The 17,106-nt window shown below is 36.0% G+C and overlaps 2 protein-coding genes across 2 annotated transcripts; one reads left to right on the plus strand and one right to left on the minus strand.

The window, feature by feature from the left end:
* The first annotated feature begins 4,011 nt into the window (after positions 1 to 4,011).
* On the plus strand, positions 4,012 to 5,248 carry LOC120418173 (JNK1/MAPK8-associated membrane protein). The gene is made up of 3 exons (XM_039580473.2): positions 4,012 to 4,728; positions 4,786 to 4,920; positions 4,992 to 5,248. The coding sequence occupies exons 1-3, from the start codon at positions 4,110 to 4,112 to the stop codon at positions 5,129 to 5,131; spliced, it is 894 nt and encodes a 297-aa protein (XP_039436407.1). The 5' UTR covers positions 4,012 to 4,109; the 3' UTR covers positions 5,132 to 5,248.
* Positions 5,249 to 8,827: 3,579 nt separating this feature from the next.
* Positions 8,828 to 16,503, minus strand: LOC120418174 (protein scarlet-like). The gene is made up of 5 exons (XM_039580474.2): positions 16,179 to 16,503; positions 9,606 to 10,711; positions 9,309 to 9,550; positions 9,153 to 9,253; positions 8,828 to 9,089 (listed from the first exon to the last, which is right to left on the minus strand). Exons 1-5 carry the CDS (start codon positions 16,465 to 16,467, stop codon positions 8,917 to 8,919), a joined length of 1,911 nt encoding a protein of 636 aa, XP_039436408.1. The 5' UTR covers positions 16,468 to 16,503; the 3' UTR covers positions 8,828 to 8,916.
* Positions 16,504 to 17,106: the final 603 nt, after the last annotated feature.

The raw sequence follows: 17,106 nt of genomic DNA on the forward strand, positions 1-17,106 counted from the left end.
ATCGAGGGTTAAAATTACCATACCGCTCTCGACATAGTAAAACTGACTGCGTTAATCAGTCAATCCAAGCACGGAATGTTTTTAGCAAAAATACGTCGGTGCGTGTTCTCAATTTAACCCTACAATATGGTAGCAACTACCATGGTTGGGTTTTCAGTGTACAGAACGGACTCGCTAATTTGATTTTATGCAAGATTTAAAGCTTATCGAGAAATTAAAAGTGAGAGCACAGACAAACAGACGGGACACTCGAGTGCCGAACCATCGTCCTCCAAAAACGGTTATTTCAAATTCAATTTTGTTTCGGCATCCACTCACCCGGCGCTGATGGCGCTGCTGTCGTGACAGCTCGCCCGTCTTTTCTCAGTGTGTGTGATGCGTGTTTTTTGTTTTTTAGGTTGAGCGTGAGCACGTGTGAGGCAGCAAATGAAAACAAAAAAAAAATTAAGAAATTCAGAAATTCCAACGGTGATCCACCATCCAGCCAGACTTAGCGGGTCAAATTTGGGGAAGTTTCGGCCAGAGTCAGATGAGCGGCTGACTAGCGAGGGCATACCTTTTACCCACTATTAACCAGATAGGCCTGCTCCACTGCCTGCCGAAGTCGAGGCTGCTGCTGAGGCGCCCGCTACTGGGGAGAAAGCCGGATCCTGTGGTGGAGTCATCTCCTTCGGAGCAACCTGCTCATCCTTCGTGGACTGCTGCTCAGATTGCTGCTGCTGGTCGTCCTTTTGGCATTTTGACGATGTTGCGTTGATCGTGAGCGCCACTCTTCGCGACTTTTTTAGTCTCATTCGGCCCTTTTGGTTTTGTTGGCTGGCAACTTATTTGCGCCGTGGACACGTTCCCCGCAGATGTTTCCAAACGCCCATCGTGGAGATCAATTCCGTTAGTTTTGAATTGGATTTTCCTATTCCGGCGGCCACTACTGGTGTTTTCGTGACCGGGATATCTTGTTGATGATGGTGTCAGGTGTAATGGTTCATGTTTTCGGTGGAGGAAGAATCTTAGACGGAACATGCAAGCAACGGGGAGGACCAGTGGTGTGGTCTCTGTCATTGTGTTTGTCTTGCATCGCTGCAGGTGCTGCCGCATGAGTTGCCTCATGAGGTTCTGCCATTGGAAACGGAACCGACCGTGGAACCGACCCACCGTCATTTTCGGCCGTCGGTCTTGATTTAATTGTTTTGATTTTGTTACTGATGATCAGCAACAACAAAATTATTTCGAAACAGCTGTTAATGTTTACAATCGTTAAGGCTTGTTTGTCTCACGCATACACTGACATGACACATGACAGTAATGGGTTTGTATTGGTGTGTTTGGGCTGCGCTTCGGCATAAGCTCACCAGGCAGCGCTGGCGTCGCCGTGATTTGGTGGTTTGATGAAGGACGATGGATTTCAAAAATAATTTGTATGGAGAGTCACGTCTGTTTGTCTGTGGTGAGAGTGTGTGCAACATGAAGTTAAACTTTCTGTGCAGTTGCTGTGAAGGTTTCCATGGTACTTCGAAAAGTTTAACTCCATGTTGCACGCACACACTCTCACTTTTAATTTCTCGATAGCATGAGCATGAGAGACCACCCATGGTTGTCCTTCTCCGTTGCTGAACAGGACCGTAATATCCTATCAATACAACCGACCATACGCTTGAACGAATTTATGCAAGATTTTAAGCTTATAGTTGAGTAAGGATTTTCATTGAACCAGGTTGTTTTATATCCCAATGTCAGTATAATGACGATAATAACGTCGTATAAATATGCCGCAGGTAATAGTTCTTCAGATTTCAAATGTAGGTATATCTTCCTTCAAACATATCGAAATAGTGGATTCTAAACTTGTTTATCAATTTTTCAATTTGGCAAAATAGTTTTAGTACCAAAACAACTCAATACACTCAACCCCCGATGGTTGGTCACTTTTTCGTTTGACACTTTTTAGTTTGTACCCCGTTGGTTTAACAAAGTCAAACTAAAAAGTGACGAACTGTCACTTTTTACACGGCGCTCACTCACACTATCAAAACAAACGTTTGGCAGTGTGTGTGAACTCCGTGTAAAAGGGGTGTCAAACTAAAAAGTGACCCCGTTCGTTTGATAACAGTTGGTGTCCAGTGTTGCAAATGAGTGATAAAAAAGCTATCAATAGATTATCTCTGCACCAAAAATATCCGAGAGTATAGCGGCCGTCACTATAGCTTGTGAGATCTCTTCTTGTGTCTCGTGATTCCCAGCGATGTCATTCTCTCTCTATCACTCCTCCCCTTTTCCTCGACTATGCGCTCTCACCGCAGAGTCTCTCAATCTCTCCGAAAACTGCAATGAGAGAACGCGAGATGGCGATTAGGAGCCGACCACGCATGACGTCCCGTTAAACTGCGTATGCGAAATTGGTTTTGTGGCGGCTTTTGTGGTTAAACGCTGTTGTGGTAGGATGTTCGTGGAACGGGATTGAGAGAGAAAAGGAAAATGTCAATCGCGAGTGGGTAAACACGAAAACGTTCGGCTATTTTCGGCGCTGAGAGTTTCAATGAAGAGAGAAGAGCAGTTGTATTTGAAGCATGAATATTCAGGCGGGATAATTGTAGTTGCTGAGAGCTGATATTTTGATATTTTAACAACCCGTGTTGGTGTCAAACCATCGGGGTTTGAGTGTATTTTTTAAATGTTTTCAAAATGTAGACGATTTTAAGGCAAAATCAGCGCTTTCTTAAAACTGACGTTCAACTGCCTAGTTCCTCTCGATAAACTTAACAAACCGAATATTTAACAATTTAGCAGTTTTACAACTTTACCATTTTATTTGTATATTTTGCAGTTATATTGTTCACAATGACAGAGCATATTTTTATGAGAACAATGACCCTTTGTACGACCGCAAACAATTTAAAATGGATTTTTAATTCAATTTCTAAAAATTAACCCTTCTTGACAGAAAGCATCCTACTTGACAGAAAGCGTCCTACTTGATATTTTATTGCAAGGGGATCATAGCTGATCCATTGTAAATAATGACTTGTCATTTTTTTTTGCTTCAAAATGACAAAAAGTGATAAGATTTTTTTATTCGTGTTCTTTGCAGTTCTACATAAATACTGTAAAAGGCTCTACAATACAATATTATAATTTTTATAACTTTACAATTTTACAACTTTACAATTTTACAATTTTACAATTTTACAATTTTACAATTTTACAACTTTACAATTTTACAATTTTACAATTTTACAATTTTACAATTTTACAATTTTACAATTTTACAATTTTACAATTTTACAATTTTACAATTTTACAATTTTACAATTTTACAATTTTACAATTTTACAATTTTACAATTTTACAATTTTACAATTTTACAATTTTACAATTTTACAATTTTACAATTTTACAATTTTACAATTTTACAATTTTATAATTTTAGAATTTTAGAATTTTAGAATTTTAGAATTTTAGAATTTTACAATTTTACAATTTTACAATTTTACAATTTTACAATTTTACAATTTTACAATTTTACAATTTTACAATTTTACAATTTTACAATTTTACAATTTTACAATTTTACAATTTTACAATTATTTTTAGGATTTTGTTATTTAATTGTTTTTATTTTAGCATTTTTTTATTTAAACTGTTTTAATTTTTCGAGACGAAAATCATATTTTTTACCTCGCGCAGAAAAATAATGCATATTTATTCAAACGTTTTGTTGATTTGAAAATCAAGATTTTTGTTGTATCAACACTAAACGTCAAAGCCACTTTTTCAAAACAACAAAATATTTTTGTGGAATTGAGAAAATCAAGGTTTGTTTCAACGCAAAATCGGCGTTGATTATATTCAACAAAAAAAAAAGTTGAATCAAACCTTGTACAGGCTGATTCTACAAAATATTTTTCTGCGTGCTAAATTGTGGTTGACCTTATCGCTAAACCCCGGCGTCCTTCGGTAGGTACAAATGGAAAGTGAAACGATAGGAAAATGCAACCAACAATCTGTCAAAAATTTAAATCAAAACAAACCAGTGTTTAGCAAAAAAAATTCAACTCAAATCTCGCGAAAAAAATGTAAACTTTCCGTCGGAACCGAGGATTTTCTTCTCACAAATGCTAAAAGCCGTCGACAAGTGTCCGGGCCTTTACTGCGGCCGGACGCTGCTGGAGAATGCATCCCTCAGCGAGTGCGGGGCCTGCGCCCGGGGCTTCCGGGTCAACGTGAACAACGTGTGCACTCCGTGCGAGTCGGACCTCAGCGAGCATGATTGGCTTTATTTAGGGTTTATGGCAATTCTGCCGCTGATCATCCACTGGTTCTGCATCGACCTGAACGCCCAGCAACGTCGGTTCAGCCGGGGCGAGCTTATTCTCCACGCCAGCGCTTGTGTTGAGGTGCTGCTGTCGGGATTCTTGACGATTCTCTTTACCGATCCCCTGTGGGAGCTCAGGATTAACTCGTGCGGCGTCCGGAAGCTGTCCGACTGGTACACCTTGTTTCACAATCCGACGCCGAACTATGACACGACGCTGTACTGCACCCAGGAAGCGGTTTATCCGCTGCAAACGATGATCTTCGTGTTTTATCTCTTTTGCGTTACGTTCATGATGATTATCCGACCAGCGCTGAACGTTAAATTTTTGCCGTTCCGCGGCAAGATGGCCGTGTACTATGCGCTGTACATCTTTCCGATGCTTTCGTTGCTGCATGCCGTCGCTGGAGGACTCATCTGTAGGACAAACCTTTGACTGTCCCAGCGACAATCTCTACAAATATTCTTAATTTCAGATTACTCTTTCCCCTACCTGAGCATCGTCATCTCTGTGGTGTCCAACGCGTTGCACTTTTCGATCAAACTTGACCAGACTATGAAGTCCCTGCTGGAAACGTCCGTCACGCAGATGCGAAACGTGACCATTATTCGTAAGTTGAACCTACAAACCCCTCGTCCATGGTCAATGATTATTCTAAAGAATTGTATTAATATATTTTAGTTGGTCACTGGCTGCTGCTGGCATTCGGCATCATCTCAATCCCGTACGGTGTGTCGTACTTTGCGCTGCTGCTAGTTCCGGCACCGGCGCTTTTCTACATTTTCACCGCCAAGTATACTCATCCGGATAATTTTAAGTAAGTGAGGATGCTGCTCTGCGAAAGGTATTCTTCATTATTTTTGGACGTTAAGTTAATGTGATAGAGGCAAAACTGTACATGTTTCGTTAAGGAAAACTGAATAAGATTGATAGTTTAATACTGATGAGCTTTTTCCGCATCATAAATCCGAAAGCCAATTCAGATGCTAGAAAATTAAAATTTGCGTTTTTTTTTTCCAATTTTGACAATAATAGCAAATTAAACAAAAAAAAGACAATTTAGACATTTTAGAACTTGAAACAATTTACAAACTAAAAAAATTACATCTTTTTTTAATATTTAAAATTAAAAAAATAGAAAATTTAAAGAAAAATTAAAATTTCTCAGATTTATAAAATTTAAAAAACATTGGAACATTTAATAAATATACTAAATCTGAAAAAAAATATTTTTTTAAGTAGAAATTTTGAAAATTTTAAATAATTTGAATAATTTAAATCAATTAGAAAATAAAGATTTTTTTTAAATATAAAAATTAAAAATTTAGAAAATTTAGAAAATTTAAAAACAAAGAAAATTTAAAAATTTAAAAAAATTAGAGATCTAGAGAAAATAAGAGAAAAAATAAAAAAATATAATTTGAAAAATTTGGAGAATTAAAAAAAATAGAATATTTATAATATTTATTAAATTTAGAAAATTTAGAATTGCAGGCCAAGGATTGATACCTAAGAGCATGCAATGGCACTGACCTTGTTGCGTGCTCTTCGGTTGACGTCCACGTAAGGAACATCCTGGAAGGAGCGTAACTAACTACATCCGTAGTTCTGTTAGATCATCCGAATTATCTTGATCAGAACAGTATAGCTCTGGTTCCTTGCGAGTGTCCTATTTTCTTACCTCCACGTTGGCTTGGTTTTCATGATGACCTAGCTGGTGGCCTGTGGAAACGGATCGTAATCCTTTGACCACCGCGGGTCAGAGTCGAGACGGCTAAAAGAAAGGGGCGCAACAATGTGGGAAAGGGAAGTAATTTGTGATTGTAGACGGTATTGTTTCGATTCGCAGTATGTTGAGTCAACTGCTGTGGATGTACCTGAAGCATCGCACAACGGGGTTTCTCTTCTTTTCATTCTCAGCTACCACCTATCTCCTATTTTTATTTTGCTCTACTGATTCTCACTTCTTCATTCATTCTTCTATATTAATCATTTGATTTTGATTTTACTAACTTTTGATTCTCTTATCTCTCAAAGCTTTTCCACTCTTTTTTACCAATTGATACTGCTGTAACAAACTTTGTTTTTTTTCCTTAAAAATATACTTTTCCTTAATGTACTAGTAATATCAAGTCTATTTATCATTCGCCTAATCTTTTTTGATTTTATTGCGAATTTATTTATTTAAATAATTCTTTATCTGTCCTTTAAATTATCATTACTATAATCTTAGCTTGTTTTGTATCTCTTTTTATTAACTATTGTCTAATTTTACATCTAATACATCTAGCTTCTAATTTTTATTCTTTAAAATACGATCATCATTCTCTTACAATTGATTCTTGATTTTTATAAAATAAATTCTATTTTACTGTCTATTGTTTTCAATCTTCACCCTTTTTTTCAAACAAGTAAGGTTTGAGCCCTTACTCAATTTATGGAATGGTTAAAGGATTAACACAAATATTACTATTTTTTTTGGTAAACTTTTATAACATGCTTAGGACCAAAAATTGTAACAAAACACCGCGACAAAAGAAATAGCAACAGATAAACACGACTTAACATTAGGGAAGATTTCAGGTGAAAACAATGCACAGTTAAATAACAGTTAGTTTTTGAATTCAAACTAAAAATAAAACAGTTTTTGCTTTAATGAAAGTTGATAGGCACACAATAAATGGTTAGGCGCTTATACTTACATCAAACCCTACGTAATGTACCACCCCCGGCCGAGTTAAAATGCGTAACCGGAAAAGAAGGTGTGCATGCCTGGCACGAACACTCAAAGCGTGTTCTAGCGTGCTGCTCGTACTGACTCAGAGCAAGGGTAAGATGTAGGTGTAAGGGCAGTGCGTGTTCGTCGGGAACCTGGTGCATAAGATCGGTCAAGGCCCGTTCTTACACTGAAAATTGCGAATTGCGAATTTAGTAAATTTAGAAAATTTAGAAAATGAAAAAATAAATAACAAGAATTAGATTTTTTTAAAGATTAGAAGATTTAGAAAAATTTAAACTTTAAAATATGAAAATACATCTAGAAAATTCAGATTTTTTTTTAATGTTCAACATAAAAAAAGATAATTTAGGAAATTTAGAAACTTAAGAAAATTTTGAAAATTTGATAAATTTAGAAAATTTAGAGCAATTAGATATTTAGAAAAATTAAAATTTTTATAAATTTTAGAATGTTTAGAAATTTTCGAAAGTTTTGACTTTTTTTTAATTTAGAAGATTTAGAAAATTTAGTATCTAAAAAATTTAAAAACATAAAAAATAAGATGTTTTTTTTTATTTTGAAAATAAAAAAAAATTAAAATTTAGAAAAAAATATAAAATTTAGAAAATTAGGACATTTTTTAAGTTTAGAAAATTTAAAAACTACTAGATACTGAAAAAATGGCAAACATCTAGAAAATTTAGAAAATACTTAAGAAAATACAGAAATATTAAGAAAATTGAAAAATCGAAAATCAGGAAAATATAGAAAATGAAAACATCTAAAAAATCTAGAAAATTTAGTGAAATAAAAAAAATTATAAATTTTAGAAATGTTAGATTTTTTTTTATTTAAAAGATTTAGAAAATTTAGAAACTAAAAAATTAAAAACATCCAAAATTTTTTTTTTAATTTTAACATTTATAAAAAATTGAAAATTAAAAAAAAAATTGAAAATTTTAATTTTTTTAAATCAAGAAGAATATTTGAAAATTTAGAAACTTTCGATAGTTTAAAAAATGAAAAACATCTAGAAAATTTAGTTTTTTTTTAAATGTTCAAAACATTTAAAAAAATAAGAAAATTTAAAAACTTAAGAAATTTTAGAAACTTAAGAAAATTTAGAAACTTAAGAAAATACAGAAAATTAAAAAAAATGAATATTAAGAAAATCAGGAAAATAAAGAAAATTCATAAAACTTAGAAAATGACGACCATCTAAAAAATCTAGAAAATATAGAGATAGTAAAAAAAAATAGAAAATTTTAGAAAATTTTGACATTATTTTTAAATTTTCAGGAATTCAGGAAATTTATTTTTTTTTTCAAAATTTGAATATGAAAAAAAGAAAAAAAATAGAAAATTTAGAAAATGAAAAAAATTAGAAAATTTAGAACAAAATATTTGTTTTAAACAAGTAGAAGATTTTGAAAATTTAAAAACTTTAGATAGGTACTTGAAGAAAATTAAAACATCTAGAAAGTTCTGTTTTTTAAATTTTGAACATTTAAAAAAATAAGAAAATTTAGAAACTAAAAAAAAAAATTAAAAATAAAGAACATCTGAAAAATCTAGGTCTTTTTTTTTACATGGATTGTTTTTTTTTTTATTTTCAGTTGAAATAATTGTTAAAATTTAAAGACAACAAGAATAAAACTGTTTGCATTTTTGCAGCGTAATAATTTTATTGTTCAACCTTTGATAAAATGGTCATACATTTACCTTATTCCTACCTTAAAGAAAATGTCAACGTTATACAAATTGTGAGCTAATAATGCTTACTAATAACTAACAAAAATAATTATTAAGAGAAACAACTTAAAAACATAGACTAAAAATGTACGCTAACACAAAACTCTTCACTCGTAATTTTACTTTTTCCTAACTCTAACTCCTGTTTGCGCGCCTCATCAGGCACAGCACCGCTAGGGCGTGAAACAGAAAGTACTGCCCAACCAGCGCGCTCAGATCCGTCCGGAGATGCTCCCGCGCAAACGAGTACTGACTCAGGACGTCCTCGCCGCTGTGGTGGCAGGCCGCCCGCGGAACTCCCGTACAATCTGTTAAGGAAATTTTGGATATTTAAAAGAACAATAATTTTGACAAATTGTGGTAAAGTTTACTCAAATGTTCGATTCCGTCCCACTGGGCAATCGAAATGGCCTCGGTGGCAAACATCATCCACGACACGAACGGGAGCCATCGCAGGACCACTGGCATTGATCTGTTGAGTTGGAATTATGAGTAAAATTCAGTTTTGAGTTCTTTGAAGAATATACCTGATTTTGATGAAAATTCCCGACGTGATCATGAGAATGTAATCAAAGGGTACCAGATAGGACATGGCCATCGGCACCGATGGGAACAAGGTGGAGAAGAAGCAGCCGCAGGCCAGCGAGATGTTCATTACGAGCACGCTGGTTCCGACGGTGCACAGCAGACCGAGCAGCGTTGGCCGCAGATGCGCCAGATAGTACACGATCAGTATGAAGCTCAACGACTCGAGCAGGACGAAGGGGAGCTGGAATGTGAAGCGTTACGGTTCATCTCGCAATAATCAAAATGGTACGACTCACCATCGCCAAGATCTGCGCCACGTAGAACTGCATCGTCCCGTACAGGTTGGCCTTACGCTCGCGCAGAAACAGCGGAAAGGACTCGGGAAAGACGGCGAGCATGGCGTACATCGGCAGAAAGGTGTTCTCCGACACGATCAGGAAGATGATGCCCTGCACGGCTTGCGCTCCAGCCTGGGTCAGGTCGATCGTGTTGGAAAAGCAGAGTCCCACTAGCAGGGCTATAACTATTCGCTGCGCCAGCTTCATGTACTGCAGGGTAGGATCTCGATGGGACTGCAGGAAGTTCCGCTTCATCAGGTAGTACAGCGTGTAGAACCAACATGAACGGCCATCTTGCTTCCGTCGCTTCAAGCACCTCTTTCTGTATCCGTACTGAGAAAGGAAAATCTCCGAGTTGATCACCAGCTCCTGCTGCTGAAACTGCTCACTCTGCAGATACCGATCGCAAATAGCTTCCGGCTTCAAACTCTTCATCCCCCGACATTCCCTCCTATTTGACAAACTCTTCAGCAGGAACTCCGCCGTAGTGCTGCTCCCAGGACAAACCAATCCCAACCGTTCAAAGTAACCGGTAGCACCGCGTGGACTCCCCAAATAACCAACGCGTCCATTCGCCAACAGCATCACGCTGTCAAACATGTGAAACAGCTCGTCCGAAGGTTGATGGATCGTACACAGCACCGAAGTCCCCCCTCGAGTCAAGTCCCGCATCATCGCCACCAACTGCCCCGCACTATAAGAATCCAGCCCGGTGGTCGGTTCGTCACAAAAAAGAATCTTCGGCCGCGACAGCAACTCACTCGCGAACGCCAGTCGCTTCTTCTCCCCGCCCGAGAGCGTCTTGCCCTGGCCAACCTCCCCTATTCGGGTGTGGGCGCACTTGGTCAGCCCCGTTCGGCAAAGCAGCTCGCGGACCAGCTCGTTACGATCGGGTGCGGCTAGCGAGCGGCCCAGCTTGAGGTGGGCCATCAGGTGGAGGTGCTCGCTGACGGTTATCGACGCGTAGAACAGCTCGTCCTGGTAGATGAAGCCGCTGACGTCGTACATTGAGGGGCCCACGTGTTGGCCGTTGAGCAGGATGCTGCCGGAGACGAGGGTGTTTGCTGGAAGGGGGAGGAATTCAGTCGTTAAGGATAAAAGCAAAAATTCGACCTGTGCCATACCTCAAAAGATGAAGCAATTCTCTACGAAATTAGCTGATTTCGACCCTTTTCATTTTTTTTGTATTTTTTTATTTGGTTAAGCCAATTTTGTGGGGGGCTTTCCTGTGACCAAAGAAGCTATTCTGTGTCATTGGTTCACCCATACAAGTCTCCATACAAATTTGGCAGCTGTCCATTCAAAAATGGTACCGTAAACCGGGGTGACTTTGATAGGATTTCAATTTGTTTTTGGAATATTTTCGAACAGGTAAGGTTTTTCTCAAGATTATTATTTTTAAAACATGTACTGGGGTAGGACACACAAAGTCTATGCACTATTTCGGAAAAAAAGTTTTTTCAATAATGTTTAGAAAAATAGTTACGTTAAAAAATTTTAGTGTTAATTCATATTTAAGATGTTCAAACTTTATTTGTACGCTAAATGTACCATCACTAAAGTAGCTGATATAGTTTAAAGAAAAAAAAATCAATGTTGATATTTAGTTAACTATGTGTATAAGCTTTTAGCAAAATACATTAAAATTTTAGGTAAAATTGTTAAAAAGTCGGAATTTTGCCTGAAATTTGTAAAAACTTGTTTTGTTTATAAAATTATCGATTTATATTGCATTTTATACTGAATTTCAAGCACGAATCACAGATTTTCACATTTTACATGAAATTTGTTCAACTGAAATTGCCAATAAAGTTGGTGATTTTTTTAATTGTGTTTCAAAAACAAAATATTATTTATTATTTACATTTTTTTTAACCTTCTCCTAGTGGAAAATTGTCCAAAGAATCCGAAAATCCATTCCGCTTTCCGATTCAAAATCATGTTCATTGAGAAAATCATGACATTTTGAGTAGTTTAAAATAATGACTTTCATCAACATTTTCTTAACTATACTTAACTAACTTTTTAAACTTGTCAAAATTTTATGAAAAATTCTTGTTGAGGTTCTTCGAACACTTCTCTACCACGGTCAGTATGCTTTTAAACCATTCCTTACGTATTTTAACTGTACTCTTCATTTTGCGGAAAAATCGCAAACCTATCAAAGTCACCCCGGCTATCAATGTCACCCCGTTTTACGGTACCGTAAAACCGTCCCCCCGGAAGGTTAAAAAAAATTGTAAATAATAAATAATATTTTGTTTTTGAAACACAATTAAAAAAATCACCAACTTTATTGACAATTTCAGTTGAACAAATTTCATGTAAAATGTGAAAATCTGTGATTCGTGCTTGAAATTCAGTATAAAATGCAATATAAATCGATAATTTTATAAACAAAACAAGTTTTTACAAATTTCAGGCAAAATTCCGACTTTTTAACAATTTTACCTAAAATTTATATGTATTTTGCTAAAAGCTTATACACATAGTTAACTAAATATCAACATTGATTTTTTTTTTCTTAAAACTATATCAGCTACTTTAGTGATGGTACATTTAGCGTACAAATAAAGTTTGAACATCTTAAATATGATTTTAACAAGAAAAACTATGACTATCAAAGTCAGCCCGGAATTAACACTAAAATTTTTTAACGTAACTATTTTTCTAAACATTATTGAAAAAACTTTTTTTTCCGAAATAGTGCATAGACTTTGTGTGTCCTACCCCAGTACATGTTTTAAAAATAATAATCTTGAGAAAAACCTTACCTGTTCGAAAATATTCCAAAAACAAATTGAAGTCCTATCAAAGTCACCCCGTTTTACGGTACGTAAACATTCGAAAATGTGTAACTTTTTTGTAACTTTCTGATCAATTTGGTGTCTTCGGCAAAAGTGTTGGTATTGATGACAAATATAGGTACACGGAAAAAATGCCGATTTTTTTGCTAATTTTTTTTTTCACTAAAACTCAATTTCCCAAAGGAAGTATTTTATTGAGAGTTTTTGATATGTTTGGGTAAGGGTCTGTACGCCCGTAAGTTCGAAAATTTTGGAATAAGAAGAAAACAACTTCCTTGGTTGCTGTGTATCCTTAAAACCTCAAAAACATATTATATTTGAAGTAAAAAAAAAAAGTTAACTTTTAATTTACTTATTCAAACATTACACTACAAGCTCGATTATCCGAAGTCCTCGCAACAAATTCACGTTGACCAGCGAATTATGAAAAAATAATCTTCTTCGTTGCCTTATTTTGAGGCAGTCATGCAATTTGAACGGAACCCGTTCTGCGTTCGTTCTCTTTCTTCAAAACGAACTGAACCCACCGCGCAGGAGCCATTGCTTTTCGTTCCAAAAACAGAACGTCACTTTTTCGTGCCGTTCTCTTCAAAGTTTGGAACGCGTTCTGTGAACCGCCTGTAGCCAGGCTCTCTATGGCAACTGTTAAACTCAAAATAAACATTCAGTAGAATGATTTGTAGAGAGCTTAGTTAGCTCGGTGGTAACATGCAATAACAGTAATCAAAGGAAGTGAGTTCGAATCTCAATTTTTTGAATTATATTATATTATATTTTTGTGTATGGTTGGATACCAACTTTTTGACGACGACTGAAATTACCTTTTATACAAATCAAGGGACACTCCAGCTGGGAGGCTAAGGAGACTAAATGAAACGGTTAAAAAGCAAAAAGCTCCCTAACTAAAATGGAGACGAAAACTTATTGCCACCGTGATTAAAAAAAAAAACAATGCTTTTCTAGTTCAGGAAAAAAGAGATTCGAACTCACTACCTCTGATTTCTAAACCTAATTGTTACCACTAAGCTAGCAGTACTGCTATGTACACAGATGATGAACAGTCAATGAAGTTTAGCTAGTCTACTGAGGTCTGATCAAAGGAAAATGTTGAAGTTCTGAACTGGGTTCTCCGTTCGTTTCAAAAAAGCCTACTGAACGAACGTTTCTTAGAGACGAGCGTTCGTTCTCAGAGCTGTTATTTTTCTTGCTGCTGTGTGAACTTGAACGAACGGAGAACCCGTTCAAAAGCATGACTGTTTTGAGGTCGTCAAGCTCAAATATGATATTAAAATGGATCCGACATTATTTATTTCGTGGCTATGGCTAACTATGGCTCAAGTTTAATTCACTTGGGGTCGCTAAACTCGAATTTATCTAAAAAGAATAATAGCAAAATCTATTTATTACCTACTAACCCCGAGTAGGCCGCGGGTAATCGGCTCCCCTCCCATTAACATTTACACACAAATTCCTCTGTAATTACTCTTAGCTTTAAGTAAAATGTAATTACAAAAGCCGACTCGGTACTAACCAGGTTCCAGTACCGAAAAGAACTCAATAAAAATAATTTTAGGAAAAAAATCTATTTATTGAGCAATTCCATGTCAAATAGGGAATTGGTTGTACCCGACCCTCTCCGATTTCAATGAAACTTTGTAGACATGTTATCCTAGGCATATATAAGCCATTTTCGTGTACATCGAGCCAGTTACACTCGATAATGACATTTGAGAAGGGCGTAAGTGTTTTAAATATTTTTGTATTTCGTAATTTAAATATTGCTGTTGCATCGTATCAAAAAGTGGTCAAAGACAAACTTGTAGGAAATTTGACGGGCTTTCCGAAAAAAATACACTGAAAGAAAAAAACACTCCACTTTTATGAGATTTTTTGATTTTTAAGTTTAAAAGTCAAATTTGAAGGTGAGCCCACGATTTTTTTTCGTTCAAAATTTTTGTGAAAATAGCCTAAGATGTTACAAAAAGACTCACGAAAAATGCAGGATGGAGCAACTCACCTAAAAAAATACAAAAATCATTTACTGAAACAAAATTTTCAAAAATCGAACACGAGAGTCGATTCTCCAGACAATTTTACATAAAAGTCTCCATATTGACCATTGTCCTAAGTCCAATCCTTATAAAGATACAGCGGTTTTAAAAATAAAAATGTTGAAAAAATAGGTTTTTTGATGGTTTTTGGCAATTTCTATATGACAGACTTGATTTTTCAGTCTCGAAAATATTTTTACCGGAAAGCTCGTCAAATTTCCCATAAGTTTGTCTTTGACCACATTTCAATTGGATGCATGGGCTTGCAGATATAAGCTAATTTACTATCCAGGTTACTACACTGCCGTTCTACGCATAATTGTCCCATGTCATTTTTTGACGATTCTGACTTTTTAGCTTTTTTAAGTTTAGTTTGACGTATACTTTTAGTAAAACCCATAAAATCTGGTACTTTGTTCGGAAAAACTGCAAAAACAACACCAAGTCTGTTTGTCCCATTGTTACAATTCTACGCATAATTGTCCCACCAAGTATTTTCTGTCACGGAATCAATAGTTTTACGAAGCATTGTATCTTGTTTACCTGCTGTATTACAAGGGGACAACAACTAAGAGTGATACACTGCTAACTGGGACGATTAGGGACATATAGGGCGAGCAGGGACCCACGGGACAATTATGCGTAGAAACACAGAAATCGGTCGAAAAATTTCAATCGCGTTTTTCCCAGTTGCACTTTTTCGAACATGGGACAATTATGCGTAGAACGGCAGTACACTACACTGAAAAAATATTATGTTTTCAGTTATGAGCAATGTAATTAGCTTATATCTGTAAGCCCATACATCCAATTGAAATGTGGTCAAGCTTATGGGAAATTTGACGAGCTTTCCGTTAAACATATTTTCGAGACTGAAAAATTAAGTCTGTCATATAGAAATTGCCAAAAACCATCAAAAAACCTATTTTTTCAACATTTTTATTTTTAAAACCGCTGTAACTTCACAAGGATTGGACTTAGGACAATGGTCAATATGGAGACTTTTATGTAAAATTGTCTGGAGAATCGACTCTCGTGTTCGGTTTTTGAAAATTTTGACGTTTAGAGCACTTTTGAAAAAAAAAACAGTTTCAGTAAATGATTTTTGTATTTTTTTAGGTGAGTTGCTCCATCCTGCATTTTTCGTGAGTCTTTTTGTAACATCTTAGGCTATTTTCACAAAAATTTTGAACGAAAAAAAATCGTGGGCTCACCTTCAAATTTGACTTTTAAACTTAAAAATCAAAAAATCTCATAAAAGTGGAGTGTTTTTTTCTTTCAGTGTATTTTTTTCGGAAAGCCCGTCAAATTTCCTACAAGTTTGTCTTTGACCACTTTTTGATACGATGCAACAGCAATATTTAAATTACGAAATACAAAAATATTTAAAACACTGGCTCGATATACACGAAAATGGCTTATATATGCCTAGGATAACATGTCTACAAAGTTTCATTGGAATCGGAGAGGGTCGAGAAAAAAGTACATAAAAAAATCCTGTTTTGGGCTGGAATTGCTCTATTGAAAAACGTACTTTGAAGTTGATTTATGAAACATTTAAAAAAATATAACATTAGTTTTGAATTACACAATTTCTACCTGAATCACCATTAAAAACAAACAAAAAGAAGCTAAAATCAAACGCTCAAATGCTCATCCCCCTGTCTACACACCTGCACTCCGGTGGGCCAACGCCGTCATCAGGGTACTTTTCCCCGCTCCGCTCGGTCCCATCAGGGCCACCAGGCTGCCCGGTTGGAGCGCTCCACTGACATCGCGGATAATGTAACTGCATCCTCCGGTAAGCGTACAACTAACGCGCACATTGCGCCAAACCAGCGCCACGTGCTCTTCACCGTTAAGTTTGGTGGGCGTGGCCAGATAGTTGCAGTTGAAGTCGTTATCTGGGGGCGTCGATTTGAAACCGACCGTACCGATTGAGTCGGGAATCCGTCGATCCATCCGGTTGAAACTGTTATCACAACAGACAGTCACGAATTTTATTCTGTTGAAATTTTTAAGCTTTTTGTTCCTTCAGCATCCACGTCCTAGCACAACGAAAGTCAATTGTATACTAATCTGTTTTTGTTCTTTTGGTGCAGGACAAGCTCAACATTTTCTAAAGTAATCTGTTGAATTTTTTTTCTTGCTTATCAGCCATTCTGGCTGGGTCAACCTGCACCAACTTGAGCAACTAGATTTGTCTGTCGAATTTTGTTGATCCTGACCTGCAGTCTGGAAATAATGCTTGAGCGAAAACAAAAAATCAACGAATTGATAATTGCTTCTGAAATGATGCGGAATTGTTGTGGCGCGTGTTCAAACTGAGTTGAACTGAGTTGACCTCATCTAATTTAATTGAGTTGTCTTAATCAGTCAAAGATGCCCAATTTGGAGTTGAGAGACTGGATTTATGGTGATTTGTCAACAAATAACTTTTTTGATTTTTGTAATAGTATTTGTTATATTAATTTTTATGGAAATCATCTTTTCATGAGCTTTTTGTAGCAAAATGTTCGGCATGAGTTTCTGAACAAAACGTAGTACTAGGTTTCTGTCAAACTTTAAATTGTTTACATGTTTCATCACAAAATGTGCATA

This window comes from Culex pipiens, chromosome 3 (genome assembly GCF_016801865.2).
Source record: "Culex pipiens pallens isolate TS chromosome 3, TS_CPP_V2, whole genome shotgun sequence".
NCBI lineage: Eukaryota > Metazoa > Arthropoda > Insecta > Diptera > Culicidae > Culex > Culex pipiens.